Here is a 14,432-nt window from a genome sequence, read left to right as displayed (position 1 = left end):
AGGGACACGTTGGAGGACCGCGCCCCCCATGATGTGGGTGCGTCACGCTTGCTTGACTATCTCCTCATCGGGGGTGTTGGTAAGGTGCAGTCATTATGGCGCTTTCCATACTTCTCCCATTCATGGCACTGAAGTTCCCCAACCGAAGGGGAACGTTCGAGGTTACAGAAGTAACCCTTCGTTCCCCGAGGAGGGGAACGGAAGTGCCATATTCCGTCGCCATAATGACTGTCCCTTAGCTGTTTGAAAGTCTCTTCAGCTTAAAAGGATGGCGTCTGCTGGCTTCAGGTGTGCTTATATGCTGAGATAATTGCAGATGTCGCACACCTGCGCAAGCTTACGCTGCCAATTAATTTCATTCATTGGCCCGTTCAATACTCTCCAGATAAGCGGCTTCGGCTAACGAAGGGTTACTTCTGTAACCTCGAACGATCTGCTCTTGCGCCAGTCAGTGTCATCATACAAGACAAGAAAGAGGGAGGTTATTTTGATAAAAGGTTACGAGGGCTCGTGACTTTTTAAAAAATAATGATACGTGCTGGTACATAATTTATAAACACTGTCAAAGTTCATGAAAAAAAAACAAAAAAAAACAAGAATTGACAGTTTTGATTTCAGTCTTGCTTGAACTTGTCAGAGCAGACTGAGATAGATTTTGCTTTTATTGAATATGATCAAGACCACAGAAAGCATTAGAGGGCTTTGTTAAGCTCTGTCAAGTTCACATGTGCACTTCTTTTGCTGCTTATTTCGATTCTAGAACTCGCAGTTCTTCTCTGTAAACTACATGCACCTTTGAGACTTATGTAAGCTTGTACTGTCATGTCTAAAGAAAGGATACTCAAGGCTGAGTGAAATAGGACCGCAGTGTGTATATTGCAAGCCACAGTGTCTGCTCTTCATGCTGTGTAGCCGGCGCTGATCAAATCAAACAGCTGGGATCATCTGCAACTGGATGTCAACTTTTCCCTCTCCGTCCGCACAAATGAACACTTTCCTGTTGGCCGAAACACTGTGGCAAGCCATTTTATCATTTGATCTATAAAACATACTAGTATCTATTTTCAAGCCACTGGTTTTTAAATGCCAGTATTCATTAAACATAGGGCTGCACCGATTGGGGAAACTTTCATATTGTGATCATTGAGGTCAATATTGTGATATGATAAACATCGTATCATGCTCTTGAGGTGGAATTATATTAGGTAGTATGCGTAAGTTTAAGTGTGGGTTAAAATGTAAGGGATGGAGCAACAGTGTAAATATTCATTAAGGTATTTGATCATAAAAATCTTTCAAGCATAAGTACAATGTAAAAACATATATTTGCACAACTCCATTGTAACAATTTTTAAGTACATATTAGTTAAGGCCACCTTATATTGTCACAGAAGAAAACTAGAACCAGAGATGTAAGTAATAATAAAAAGTTTGTTGAAAGAGGACGGCAGGGATGGATATGAAGGACCAGATGTATCGGAGGGACCATAGGAGTATTGGAAGCCAGGCACACAGAGAGTTGGGATCGGGGATTGATGCCAACCAGAGGAGGGACCAGGAGAAACCACACTAGAAAGTAAAGACACAGACACTGGAGATCATAGGGAAATGAGAGAGATAAATAAACTTGGAAATCGCTTTAGACACTGACTGTGAGGAGAGTGTAGTCCTTCTTTATAACAATGAGGTTGGACACTGGGTGAGGGACAGTGAGGGGCTTTACAGTGCAGGAGTGATGATTGGGAATGATGCACTGGTGTAGAGCTGATTAATATTCATGTGACAGTAATCGTGTTGATTGTGGTGATTGGGAGTGGAGAGAACCTGACCTGGCTGTGACAAATATAAAGTGGGAGCAAAAATGTTTCAAAAAAAAAAAAAAACATTCACAAACATATTTTGTCAGTAGTACAGCTGAACAAATTAAATAGTATAAATGGAAATATGCTTATCCGCATTCAATTCTTATGTCATAAACAACTAATATTCATATCAATATGAATAACCTTGATGAATGATATTTTGCCAGGTGCATCATGCATCTATATTTTCATAGGCAACTTTTTATGCATTTCATTATCTTCTAAAATTGTCCGATATTGTGGTTTGACACATGTAATCTGATGTTGTATGGAAGTTTTGTCACACCACCTTAGGCATGGAACAATAACTGTTTGCAAGTTATACCGCGGATTAAAAAAGTCAACTTTTTAAAACCAAATTTTCTTAAATACCGTTCCTAAGGTATGTGTAAGATTATTATTTTTTTATTTATATTTTTAAATCTCCAGCAGAAAAGATATAAAAGATGCTATTTTAAATGGTAAAGAATCTGTTTTTGAAACAAATGAAGACAGCAGAAGTCAATAATTCATTTGAATTATTTATCCTGACATGTTTACTGCTCCAAAAAATGTTAAATGTTTCTCAAAATAAAATATTTTGTGTTCAAAGGGTTAAAAAAAAAGTTTAGTTTTTTTTTCCAGACCTTTAAACAGAACATATTTTAGAGCTGTAATCACAATGTGAAATCATGATATTTTTATCAAAAGTTATCATACTGTCAGATTCCTATTTCGGTCCATGCCGACACGAGCTACAGTATATTTGTGAATACTGAGTGTTCAAATTTATTTCAGTTGAAGAATTTTACTCAATTTAAATGACGAAAATCTACAAAAGAGGAAATATCAATACACCTTTAATATTAAATCTACTTAAAAACCTGAGGGAGCAAGTGCCTCAGTTTGAATAGGCAGGACATCAATGGGGAATGGGAATCTGTCATCACAGTGCAGTCTGTAAATTTGAGACATGGGAGTCTGGATCCCATTGATCTCTGTAGGTTTATTATTCACTGATTTGCCAAAAACCAAGCGCTCGCATCACAAATAAAGAGGAAAATCACATATGGAAATGTTGTCTTGTAACTCATTTATACCATGTCACTTACGGATAAGCTTGTTCATTTGTTTGATTTGCTCCATCTGCATCCATGCTTGGCTTTTCTAGTTTTACTGATTGTAAGAAGTTTTTATTTTCTTACAATCATTGGTTTACATTGTGCGTTCCTGAACGTGTCAGAAATCAAGGTGAAATTAATCTCCCCATTATGTACAGTAGATTCCTGTTTTGCATAAAGTCTTCTGCAAGTGTACACTGAAAACATTAGCCATGTTTTTATTTGGGTCACATTTATTGTTTGCTTTAAAGATTTAAAGTCATATTTTAAATACAACACATTATTTTGACGATGAAAAATAAATTATTAATAATTAAATAATAATAATTAAATTAATTATAAACATTCATACCAAGTTGTGAGTGGAAGGAATACAATAATAGATGATTAGAAATTCCTTAATGTAGAGCTGATGGGACTTGTCGGGATTTTGTGAGATGTAAAACGAGATGTAATTCCATGCAAGTACAATATAAAAAACATGGAAAAAAGATACCAAATAGTTTTATTTCAAGGCCATAGTTGTTTAACACATTAGAAGAGATGCCTAGAGGTATCCATAATCTTGGACCTGCCGGTGACCTACTCACAGCTGCAACGTCTCCATGATGGACATTCAGCGTTCTCCAGCCTCCAGAGCCTAGACTGCACTTCTGCACAAAGAAGTTTGGCCAGAGAACAATTGGTTATGTCTAACTGAGCCAGGTTTCTTTCAAGTTGTTTTATTTCACTTTCATCAACTGGTGAAGTTTATTCTACGCCACTGTCGCTATGGCCTGCTTGGTTGGGACTTGTGGAGCTGCACATCGATGGATTTGCTCTTCAGTGTTCAGACTTTCGGCAGTGAAAATTAAATCACACTGAACTGAACTAAACTGAACTTCAACTCTGAAAACTGATCTGACAGTGTTTCAATGTACTATAACTTCTGTGTTAAGCTGCTTTGACCCAATCTACATTGTAAAAGTGCTGTAGAAACAAACATGAATTTAATAAATAGTATTTAAAGAATGGGACTAAAAAGTACTCTTACTGAAAAAGTACTAAAAAGTGCTCATGAATTTTAACTAGGAAATAAAATGTATGATTCACATTCACAACTGAATACTAGTCAAAACTGAATAATTGTAATCTTAATGACAGATTCCCGACAAATTCAATAACAAAGATTTGAAATTTCTTGTTAGTAATGAAATGCTATTTACTAGTCACTAATGAAATGTTAAATAAGTATTAGTATTTATTAAAAAAAGAACTGCTATCTATTTATAAGGTAGGATCTATGGAAGAAAAAACAAAACAAGCAGAGTCTAGTGAGATGTTTTTTTCAACAACAAAACATCTAAAATTCTGAATCTAATAAACATTGATTTCTACTAGTTAAATAGTATTTCTTCATGGAAATGATTTTAATATTCATACTAACAGAATGAAAATAAAGTTCCCAGTATAGCTGAGTACATCCCATTTTGAAAATGATTATATTTTTTTTATCAATTTCTTAATGAATATAGCAATGTATTTTGGTGCATTTAAACAAAACAGATATATTACACAGATATATTCAAATAATAATTAATCTCTAAACATATTTAGAAATTGAAAGATAATACAATTAAAGTCAAGCAAAATATTGCAAAGAAAAAAATGACAACATACAAAATCTCAACCAGTTTTTATTTTTATTTTTTATAATTTTTTTTTGCTTCTTGATTTTTCCTCTTTTTTAAAATTCATTTTTAATATTTTTCTAGAACATAAATTTGGGTGTACTAGTTTTTGGACCTTTATTGTAAGTTATTATGCTGAATTAGCTCCAGATTTGACTTTGGTACTGACTAATCTACTGTATATGCAATATTGCATAGCTTCCTATTACAGTTTTTTACAATGGCTATGACACTTTTTTCAATACATTTAACAAATTTGCTAAACTCTTAACGCAGTTAGCACAACATCCGTCTTCGTGGGCTATACAATTAACACATTTCTTGTTGCTTTAACACAAAATGCATCCAGTTAACACTAATTTAAAATGCTTAAACTTCTTTTACACACAAACACAACTAAGACCAAAACAATGTAATTTTAAAGTCAAATTTACAAATGCTTTCACACAGTATGTCAGAACAGATAACTTTATGTTCTAAACAGAACTTATATAGGCTAAAGTCAATTGAAACACAAATATATTCCCTGTATTTTATTCCATCGCCAATGACAAACAGCTTATTGCAGTTATGTAAATATATAAATCACAGCTGATTCCCATCTAGCAACCAAACTCAGGTGTTAAGGTTTTTCCAATTACATGATCATATGTTATAAAAGAGGACTATTTGAGCTGATCTTGTGTGGAAAAGGAACAATATACAGCAACACAAAGAAAGAAAGTAAGTAAGAAAGAAAGAAAGAAAGAAAGAAAGAAAGAAAGAAAGAAAGAAAGAAAGAAAGAAAGAAAGAAAGAAAGAAAGAAAGAAAGAAAGAAAGAAAGAAAGAAAGAAAGAATGCCTGCACGAGGGAGAGGAAGACGAGTACCAGGACAAGGGAGAGGAGTGGGACAAGGTAAAGGGAGAGGAGTGGGACAAGGACCAGGGAGAGGAGTGGGGCAAGGTAGAGGGAGAGGAGTGGGGCAAGGTAGAGGGAGAGGAGTGGGGCAAGGTAGAGGGAGAGGAGTGGGGCAAGGTAGAAGGAGAGGAGTTAGAATGCATGGTGGCGCTCAAAGAAGGACCAGAGCTAGGGTAACTGATCAGATAAGAGCTACTATTATTGATCATGTCATAAACCACGGGCTATCATACAGAGAGGCTGGTGAACGAGTACAGCCAAATCTCAGCCGGGACACAGTGGCATCCATTGTCCGCATTTTCAGAGAAACCAACAGGTAGGATATTGCTTCTCCTACAGTAAAGTGTAACTAACCATTTACTGTATTAGAGTAACTGTATGCCTCCGGTCTCTAAAAAGTATCTGTATTTTGTCCCTCTAAGGATTCAACGTTTACCTCCCTCAGGGGGCAGAGGAAAGCTCCTGAATGAAGAACAGGAACTTGCTATTGTCAACATGGTTATTGCTGACAATGAAATAAAACTGAAGGAAATTCAGTCCAGAGTTGTAGAGGACAACTTTGTCTTTGGGAATATTGCAGCAATTAGCTTAACATCAATTTCTCGGACTCTAGCTAAACACAGAGTCAGAATGAAACATCTATACAAAGTTCCTTTTGAAAGGAACAGTGAGCGCATCAAAGAACTCCGTCACCAATATGTCCAGGTAAGGTTATGCAATACAGTCATTACTCTAATATACACAGTGTGTTTTGAAGTAAACTACTCTATAAACCTGGAGTTCATTAGTACATAGTGTAAATGCTGTACTGTACATCTATGTGTCTAATTACTTTCAGAGAGTCATGGAGTTGGAGGCCAATCAAGTCCCACATGAAATAATCTATGTTGATGAGGCTGGCTTCAACTTGGCGAAAAGGCGTCGCCGTGGGAGAAATATAATAGGCAAAAGGGCCACAGTTACCGTGCCGGGCCAGAGAGGAGCCAACATCACCATGTGTGCCGCAATCTCCAACAATGGTGCACTCCTGCATAAATGTCAGATTGGCCCCTACAACACCGACCGCCTTCTCCTGTTTTTAGAAGACCTGCATGAAAGACTGGTGCCAGAGGTGGAAAGGGGACAGGTGGGAGACCACTTGCCTGTATATGTTATCACGTGGGACAATGTGGCATTCCACCATTCTCGTGCAGTCACAGCCTGGTTTGACGCTAATCCGAGGATGATGTCCCATTTCCTTGCCCCTTACTCCCCTTTCCTCAACCCTATTGAGGAGTTTTTCTCAGCCTGGAGATGGAAGGTTTTTGACCATCGTCCACATGACCAAATGGCCCTCCTGGATGCAATGGATGCTGCATGCCAAGACATCACAACTGAACACTGCCAGGGGTGGATAAGGCATGCCAAAAGATTCTTCCCACGGTGCCTTGCCAGAGAAGATATTAGGTGTGATGTGGATGAGAACATGTGGCCAAATGCAGAAGACCGGGCAGAATAGAGGATTACTTTTTTAATTTTATTATAATTCCATTTTTTTCTGTTTTATTTTTGCAAATAAAGTCTGTACTGCAGCAATTCTGTTTCTGTATTTTATTATTTTTTTTACATAAACTGTACATTTTATAAAGCTGCTCTGAGATGGTTGTTTTTTGTATTGAATTTCTGCAGCAAAAGAAACAAAGTGCATGCATTTACTAAACCCAACAACACAAAACTGTAAAGAGGCTTCAAATATGAGGGCAGAGCTGACACATAAACTACTGGAGTTTCTGTAATGTCAGCTGATGATAGTGTTTTTATGGTCAGTGTTTTCTGATTGACTAAATGTTTCTGTTGGAAGAGAACATGTGTTAGTGTTTTGAACAATTATGTCATTTTGAAACATGTTTATAGTGTTTTGTTAGATGTGGTGTAGTGTGTTCGTTTATTATTGTATTTTGAAAATAAGTTTAGAGGTTTAGTTTATAATGTGTGATTTTGAGCATGAAATTAACTGTTTTGCCAATTGTGTATTTTAGGTGTGTTGCTGCGTTAAGAGTTTAGCAAACTTGTTAAATGTATTGAAAAAAGTGTCATAGCCATTGTAAAAAACTGTAAAAATATGAATTTAAAATATAGATTTGTGAAGGGTGTACTTATATATGCTGAGCACTGTATACTAGTAAACTTTACAGATTAAATGTTAAAACAGCTTGCCACAGAATTTCAGAATTCCTTACTGAAAAAAAAATCACTTTCACTATTCAAACTGTAGAATAATTGTTTTTTGAACAAAAGCATTATTTGTGGCTGCTTTTCCCTTTATCTTTTCAGTGTACAGTGGTAGAATATACATGCTTTGTTTCGAGTTGCTTTCACATGCAATATCAATGAAAAATCAGATTCTGTTTGAATACCATCTATCTTTATTGGCATTTTTTTTCTTTTGTGCTTTTGTATTATTTTTGCTTTGCATTCACGTCCCATTGTTTTCGGTCTATAGAAACTCACTGAAAAATTGTTATTTTCTACAAGCTTCAAATGGTTTTTTACCACATGCATGGTTATAAATGCATTCGCTGTCTGCAATGTGGGGTTGCAGAAGCATCTGATTCTTTGGCTGTTTCTCAATTCCAAGAACGCAGAGAACGTACTCGTGTTCTTGTGAAGAATGATGTTGCCAGGTCAGCTCGGAAGAACAAACTCAGGAGACCGTAAAAACAGAGAACACGTGCTTTGAGAAATGAGATGCTGGAAAAAAAAGAGAGAAACGAGGTTCCGTCTTCCAGATGGTCACATGACATTTACTAATTTTTAACTAAACATTACTTAAACATTATAACATTCAACGATTAGTTTGCACAAAAACCTTACAAATATACTTTGCACGATACAAATAAAACAGATTTTAAAATAAATTCAAGCAAATAAACCACCTTATGAGTTTAAGCCTCTATTAAGATTTTCATGTCAATGTTTACTTTCACAGTCTTATTTAGGGAAACTTCTGAAACAAATAAGTTTTGCCTCTGAAGATTAATAATAAATCTATATAAAATGCTGTGCTTCCTACTTCTTTCATTCAGTTGCAATGACTTCTGGGGTTTCTCGAGTAAATTCAGTTCTTAAATCTGCATGCATCCTCAGTACCAAGAAAACCAATGCAATCTCACAGCAAGTCATAACTTTTTAATTTTGTGGCTAATTCATATGAATTTGTACAATCTAATTCGTACAAATTAGTATGATTTGCTCATCCCCTAATGACAGTTGGGTTTAGGAGTGGGATTGGGTGCCATGCCTCTTTATTAAAAACATAAATTTTCGTATGGCTAAACTGTACGAATTAGCCAACTAACAAAACCTAAAATACTTATGTTTTCTCCTGAGATCAGGGTGCAAGAACGCATTCGGGTTGCTTCAAGCTTCCTCTGTTCTTGCAGTCTTGAGTTTTGGAACTTAACTTTGGTGGTTGTTGACATTACACAAGAACACAAGGACCTAAGATCGCATAATTAACGCATATTGAGAAGCAGCCTTTGATTTTTAATTTTTTTTAAGTTGTTCACATTTCAAGACTTTTTATTTAAAAACAAATGTTACACACATACTGTTTGCTATACTATATTGTCCTGAAAATTCATGCTTGAAAGCAGTAGTCATTCATTTTCTATTTTTATACTATATATACAAGTCACAAAAACTTTTGTGATTTTTATTCACAGTTTTAAGATGTTTTTTTCTTGGTTGGTCTTGTGAATTACAGTAAATTGTTTATGCATCATATTATTTCAAACAACAAAAATTGCCAATAAAAATCAATTTGTTCAACTGTGTTTTTTTCATTTTCAAATGTTGCCTGGGGAAATCAAAGTCTCATAATGCAATTTGAAAATGCAAGTAGTCAGACAACTGAAGTGAATCCTTACAAGCTGTGGGAAGCTGTTGAATGAGATATATTTGATATTGTGGATTCAATCCATACGCTTTTCACAAAATCATGATTCTGTAAACACTTTGTCCACTTTCAAAAGTTTGCATTTTCAGGCCCCAAGATGATGCTGTTTTCATGGCCAAAACTCAAAATGTTTCAATTATAGTAAATTATTGAAAATGATGTTGCTTAAACACCCCTGGAAGTACAGCATAATTATTCTGTTGGCAAAAGAAAAAAAAAACGAAAAAAAAAATCAAGACATCAGATGATAGTTTGTACATAATTCCAGTCTATTTATGGTCTAACATATATTTGGTTTCACATTTTGCCGCATGACAGCAATTGTGACTAAATATTCTGAAAGGGAATGTGAATAACATATTACAGGCACATAAGACAGAACAATATATAGAATCAATATCATATCTATATATTATCTTATATATATATATATATATATATATATATATATATATATATATATATATATATATATATATGCGCAATAATCTTTTTCAAATATCTGTTTTCACCGTTCACACTACAACAGATTCATCCACTTGAGAGAGTATCTTCAAGCTATTTATGCAGGACAAATATGCTGTTTCCATGTACTGTAGGCAGAAGGCCAAAATGTAGCTCTGTATTCAAATGTATCTGGATGAGTGTAGCGTAGACGTCGCCAAAACCAGGACCTTTTCTGGTTTTGTTCCTCATGGGGCATTTATCTTGAGAAAAGAATGATGCCTTAACAAGGTCTCCACAGAAATTATTAAAACATGAGTGGAATTATTCCATTGTAAAGTTTCTCTCGGGTTTTCAGAACTGCACGATGATCACCAGAGCTAATGATGTGCCCAAGGAGAAACCAAGGTTGGAATTCATCATCTATATATATCATTGAATTTTCAGCATATTCTGCCATGGATATCTTCGGGACTTCAGTGGATTTTTCCTCTGTTTCGCTCTGTCGGATCATTTCCATTTGCCCTTAGGTGCTTTTTGTTGTTTGCTCTGTTGGTGCTAGAGTGTTCTCATCTTCTCCAAGTGTCATATGAGTTCTTCCTGTTTGATGTGACTGCATGTCCTGTGATCCTGTTTTTTAATCGATGTAATGACTGAGCAGTGGGGGGTGTGGTGGGAGGAGACAGATCAAACATACAGCTGAGGTCTCAAGGATTACGCGGACTTAAGGATTTTGCACACACTGCTGTTCTGACAAGGTCAAAAACGTTGCAATTGATTTTATCTGAAGTTTAAGTAGGCACATTTAGTTATTAGTTATTAATTTAATAATTATAATGAAATATCTCAATCTGGATACACCTGGAGAATAGCTGAATAATTAGAGATCAGTACATGGAAATGACATCACATGAACATCAAACACCATCGTTTCCTCATTCTCATGTAAAGCCCACAAGTGTTAAATCCTTGTGAATACTGACAAATTGGATCAAAACAGTTTGTTATGTTCCACCTGGATTATTAATATGCGTGCCTCAGGCTCCTTTTTATTGACTACAACATTTCCTAATAAGATTACAACAATTTTCTTTTCCCACTAATTTTTAAGTCTATCTAAAATTTTAATAAATGTTCTATGCACGTGAGACTTTTATTTTGAAAATGGGAGAGGCAGGAAGAGTAAATTAGCTTTTTGTGAAACTGGAAGCCGTGCATCTCATCTGTTTACAGCTTGTCAAATTGCAGGATATGTGGATTGTAAATTTATTCAGTTCCACGCAGAAGAGCATAAGGTCTGTTTAATGTATATTTTCTTAACTTAATGTGTATATTGTGATATGTTTATAACGTTTAATGAGGCAGCAAACACATGTAGACTGCTGAGTATACAGTTAGTGTTTAACACATTTATGCATTGTGTCATATCACTCAGCTCTGTCTGTGATTTTTCTGGAGTAGAACTTCAAAAATGCATGCTTTTTGAGGAGGTTGATTACTGTCTGTGCTGTCATATATATATATATATATATATATATATATATATATATATATATATATATATATATATATATATATTATATATATATATATATATATATATATATATATATATATATATATACATATATATATATATATATATATATATATTTTACTTTTTCCTTTTTTTCTGGTAAAATTATAGTTTACAGGAGCAGTAATATAGAAGTAGAATTGCAGTGGTTGCCTCCAGTTAGCTCACTCGCTTCATAACTGTAAACTTCAACTCTGCTTCATTTGAAACAATTGTCATTTGACTATTCAGTTTGTTTAAATGTTTTGACAAATCAAGTATGATTATTTTGCATGGGTTTATTTAATTTTATTTTTATGCAGTTTGTGCGTGTGTAAAGCAGACACTGGCATGAGTTGCAGAGCATCCGAGCAGAGCTCATTAATATTTATGACTTGGGCTGTGCGATTTGGGAAAATGATCTAATTGCAATTTTTTTAACAGATATTGCAATTTCAATTTGATTTGCAATTTAATTTTGTAGTCAAGCTTCAGCTCAATCTTTTGTATCGTAGCTTCTTATTTCTAAAATGCAGTGAGTCTTAAAAAAAAGATCTGAAAAGATAATAAATTACTTCAACGTTTATTTAAATTTGTTTTTAAACATTCAGAAATTGAACACTACTTTTTCTCCAGAGCAAACAATAGTAAGTTTTGACATTAGTTATCACCTGTTACCTGTGGTGCTTTTTTAGGTGTTGGTTGTTGTATTTGTTAGTGCTGTGGCAACAAATTTGCGACAATCTTTGTTCAATGTCTGTAACTTTGTAACCAAAATATTCTCATATTACCGACATGCTCTTTTTCTTTTATATGAATTCATCTATTAATGCTTTTGAAGCGGCAGACGCCATCATCCCACTTGTCTGTGCTTTACTGTTTGTTTTTATTGTGGACATTCCACATAGTTTGGTTGCGCAATACTGATTGGGCAGAATGAAATAGAGCTCACTCTATTGGCTAGTAAGACTGTCAGACACAGACGGCAGTCACGCGTTTGCTCTGGGTGGGGGAAATTACTTATAAATTTCACATCGCAGCTTCTTGCGATTAGCTAAGTGCAACATTTTCAGTCGCAATTGCGAATTGTTTGCATTATTCAAACATCCCTATTCATGACCAATCCAAATATGGTCAAACCATGCTTTTTATTCTAGGGGTAATTTTTGTGGTTATAAATGAGCATATAAAACCATTTCTGGAGAATTTATGAACCTACCAAAGCCACACAATGTACCTACTATGTAGATGTCAGAAAAAAAACATAACATAATAAATCAATGCACTCTGTCACCTTTGAACCTAGTTGTTGTATAAATGTTACAAAAGAAATCAATTTCTGGTTTGCTTTTAGTGCATCTAAACATTTCATTGCTTTACAAATATTGCTTTACATGGATCTTCATGAAACACTGTAAGAAGTGAATTTTTTTTCATTTAAAGGGCACCTATTTTACCCCTTTTACAAGATGCAAGACAGGCCTTTAATGTCTCCAGAATGTGTCTTTAAAGTTTCAGCTCAAAATACCCATCAGATAATTTATAATAGCCTCCAGAATCTGCCCATTTTGGTGTCTGAATACATTGCAGCTCTTTTTTTACCCTGTGGTTTCTCCAATGTTCCCACGAGTGTGGACACATGTTATTATAGAAAACCGTCATGTTGCAGTGGGACTCAAATCACTAAGATTTGAAAATTATTATAACTTTAAGAAATTTAAAAAAGAGAATTGTTAGGTTTCTATCAGTGTTTAATTTGTAATTTGTTTAGGGTTGGGCGTTGAGGGTTTTGTACAATGAGGTGCCGGATCAGATTTCTGAGGTTTGTTCCAGCACATATTAAGCCCTGGTTTCTATTACTTACACACAGTTCTGTCCAAACAGCTTACAAAAGTATATTAAGGCCATGGGTGTCCTTTAAACTTGCTACACTTAAAGGGTCACAAAACACCAAAACACATTTTTTGGGCTGTTGACATTCATATATGTGTCCCACACTGCTAAAAACACTATTAGGACACCTATATTTCACTAAAAAGTGTAAATTGGTTGTTTTTGCGTTATTTCAAGCAAATTCGTACTTCCGGTTTAAAACAAATTTTTGAAGCTGCGTCACGGCCATGACATAATAGCGTTGTATTCCAGCGTGCAGACTGGGCGTCTGTGCCAGAGTGTATCTTATACCGTCTTATAGTGTGTTGCATTAATGCATGAGTAAGGCTTGGTTCAAACCAATCAGCGCGCTCTATTGTGCAACTTCATTAATATTCATTACTGTCATAGTGTTTAGACAACAGAGACAGTTGTATTGGCAAAACAAGCGTGAAGTGTTGCTTTTATAGTTTGCTGCAGTTAAGTTTTGTTTTCATTTTCTCTCTGTGAGAGCGCAGCTGGAGTCACGTGTGGATTAACAGTGTACGCACACGCGACAACAATAACTTGCGTGTCTAAGGAGGATTATTGTTTACCTGAAAGCTGTTCTCATCTGCAAACGCTGAGATCCAGATTCGCTTGTAGTCTCCTCTTAATAAAGAAGCGGCTCTAGTTGCTGGTGATTGTCCTGTCTCTAGAGATTTGGTGAGCGACCAGTGCTCTTTGTTTATTCAGTTCGTATTTTATTCGTATCGAACAAACTATTGCACCGAGTGTAAATATGTTAGCACTACAACAAAACTATAACCTCGTGTAGGATATTGTGACCGGAATAACACAAGCGGCTTTCTGACGCTACCTGCTGTGTGCATCTAAGTTTCCGGGAAATGCTGAGGTTTTTTTTCTCTCATTCGCTGTGCGGTATCAAACATTGCATAAAAAATACACGCTTAGAGCAGTTCCTCGAATCAAATATCTCAATTGTCGCGATGGACATGAATGAATTCCCTGAATGAAAGAGCCAAACTGCAGTTAAAATCCACCATTTAATAATTTGGCAAATAATTCGACTACAGATGTCCATGTAAACACAG

The 14,432-nt window shown here is 35.4% G+C and overlaps 2 protein-coding genes across 5 annotated transcripts in view; both read left to right on the top strand.

Moving 5' to 3' along the window:
• Positions 1–14,432, top strand: part of ogfod3 (2-oxoglutarate and iron dependent oxygenase domain containing 3) — a 242,509-nt gene that overhangs the window by 61,796 nt on the left and 166,281 nt on the right. The window lies entirely within an intron of this gene.
• Positions 5,601–7,103, top strand: LOC147841419 (uncharacterized). Its single transcript, XM_087277208.2, has 3 exons — positions 5,601–5,846; positions 5,953–6,235; positions 6,369–7,103. Exons 1-3 carry the CDS (start codon positions 5,668–5,670, stop codon positions 7,026–7,028), a joined length of 1,122 nt encoding a protein of 373 aa, XP_087133334.2. The 5' UTR covers positions 5,601–5,667; the 3' UTR covers positions 7,029–7,103.

The sequence above is a fragment of the Danio rerio genome, chromosome 12 (assembly GCF_052040795.2).
Source record: "Danio rerio strain M-AB ecotype USA chromosome 12, GRCz13ab, whole genome shotgun sequence".
In the NCBI taxonomy this organism is placed as follows: domain Eukaryota; kingdom Metazoa; phylum Chordata; class Actinopteri; order Cypriniformes; family Danionidae; genus Danio; species Danio rerio.
This window is presented reverse-complemented; position numbering and strand designations above follow the sequence as displayed.

What these genes read in the sequence shown, in the direction of transcription:
- LOC147841419 (XM_087277208.2), top strand. Translation starts at nt 5,668, where the DNA reads ATGCATGGTGGCGCTCAAAGAAGGACCAGAGCTAGGGTAACTGATCAG. An exon ending in ATTTTCAGAGAAACCAACAG is followed by an intron (nt 5,847 to 5,952) that starts GTAGGATATTGC and finishes TGTCCCTCTAAG; the next exon opens with GATTCAACGTTTACCTCCCT. An exon ending in TCCGTCACCAATATGTCCAG is followed by an intron (nt 6,236 to 6,368) that starts GTAAGGTTATGC and finishes AATTACTTTCAG; the next exon opens with AGAGTCATGGAGTTGGAGGC.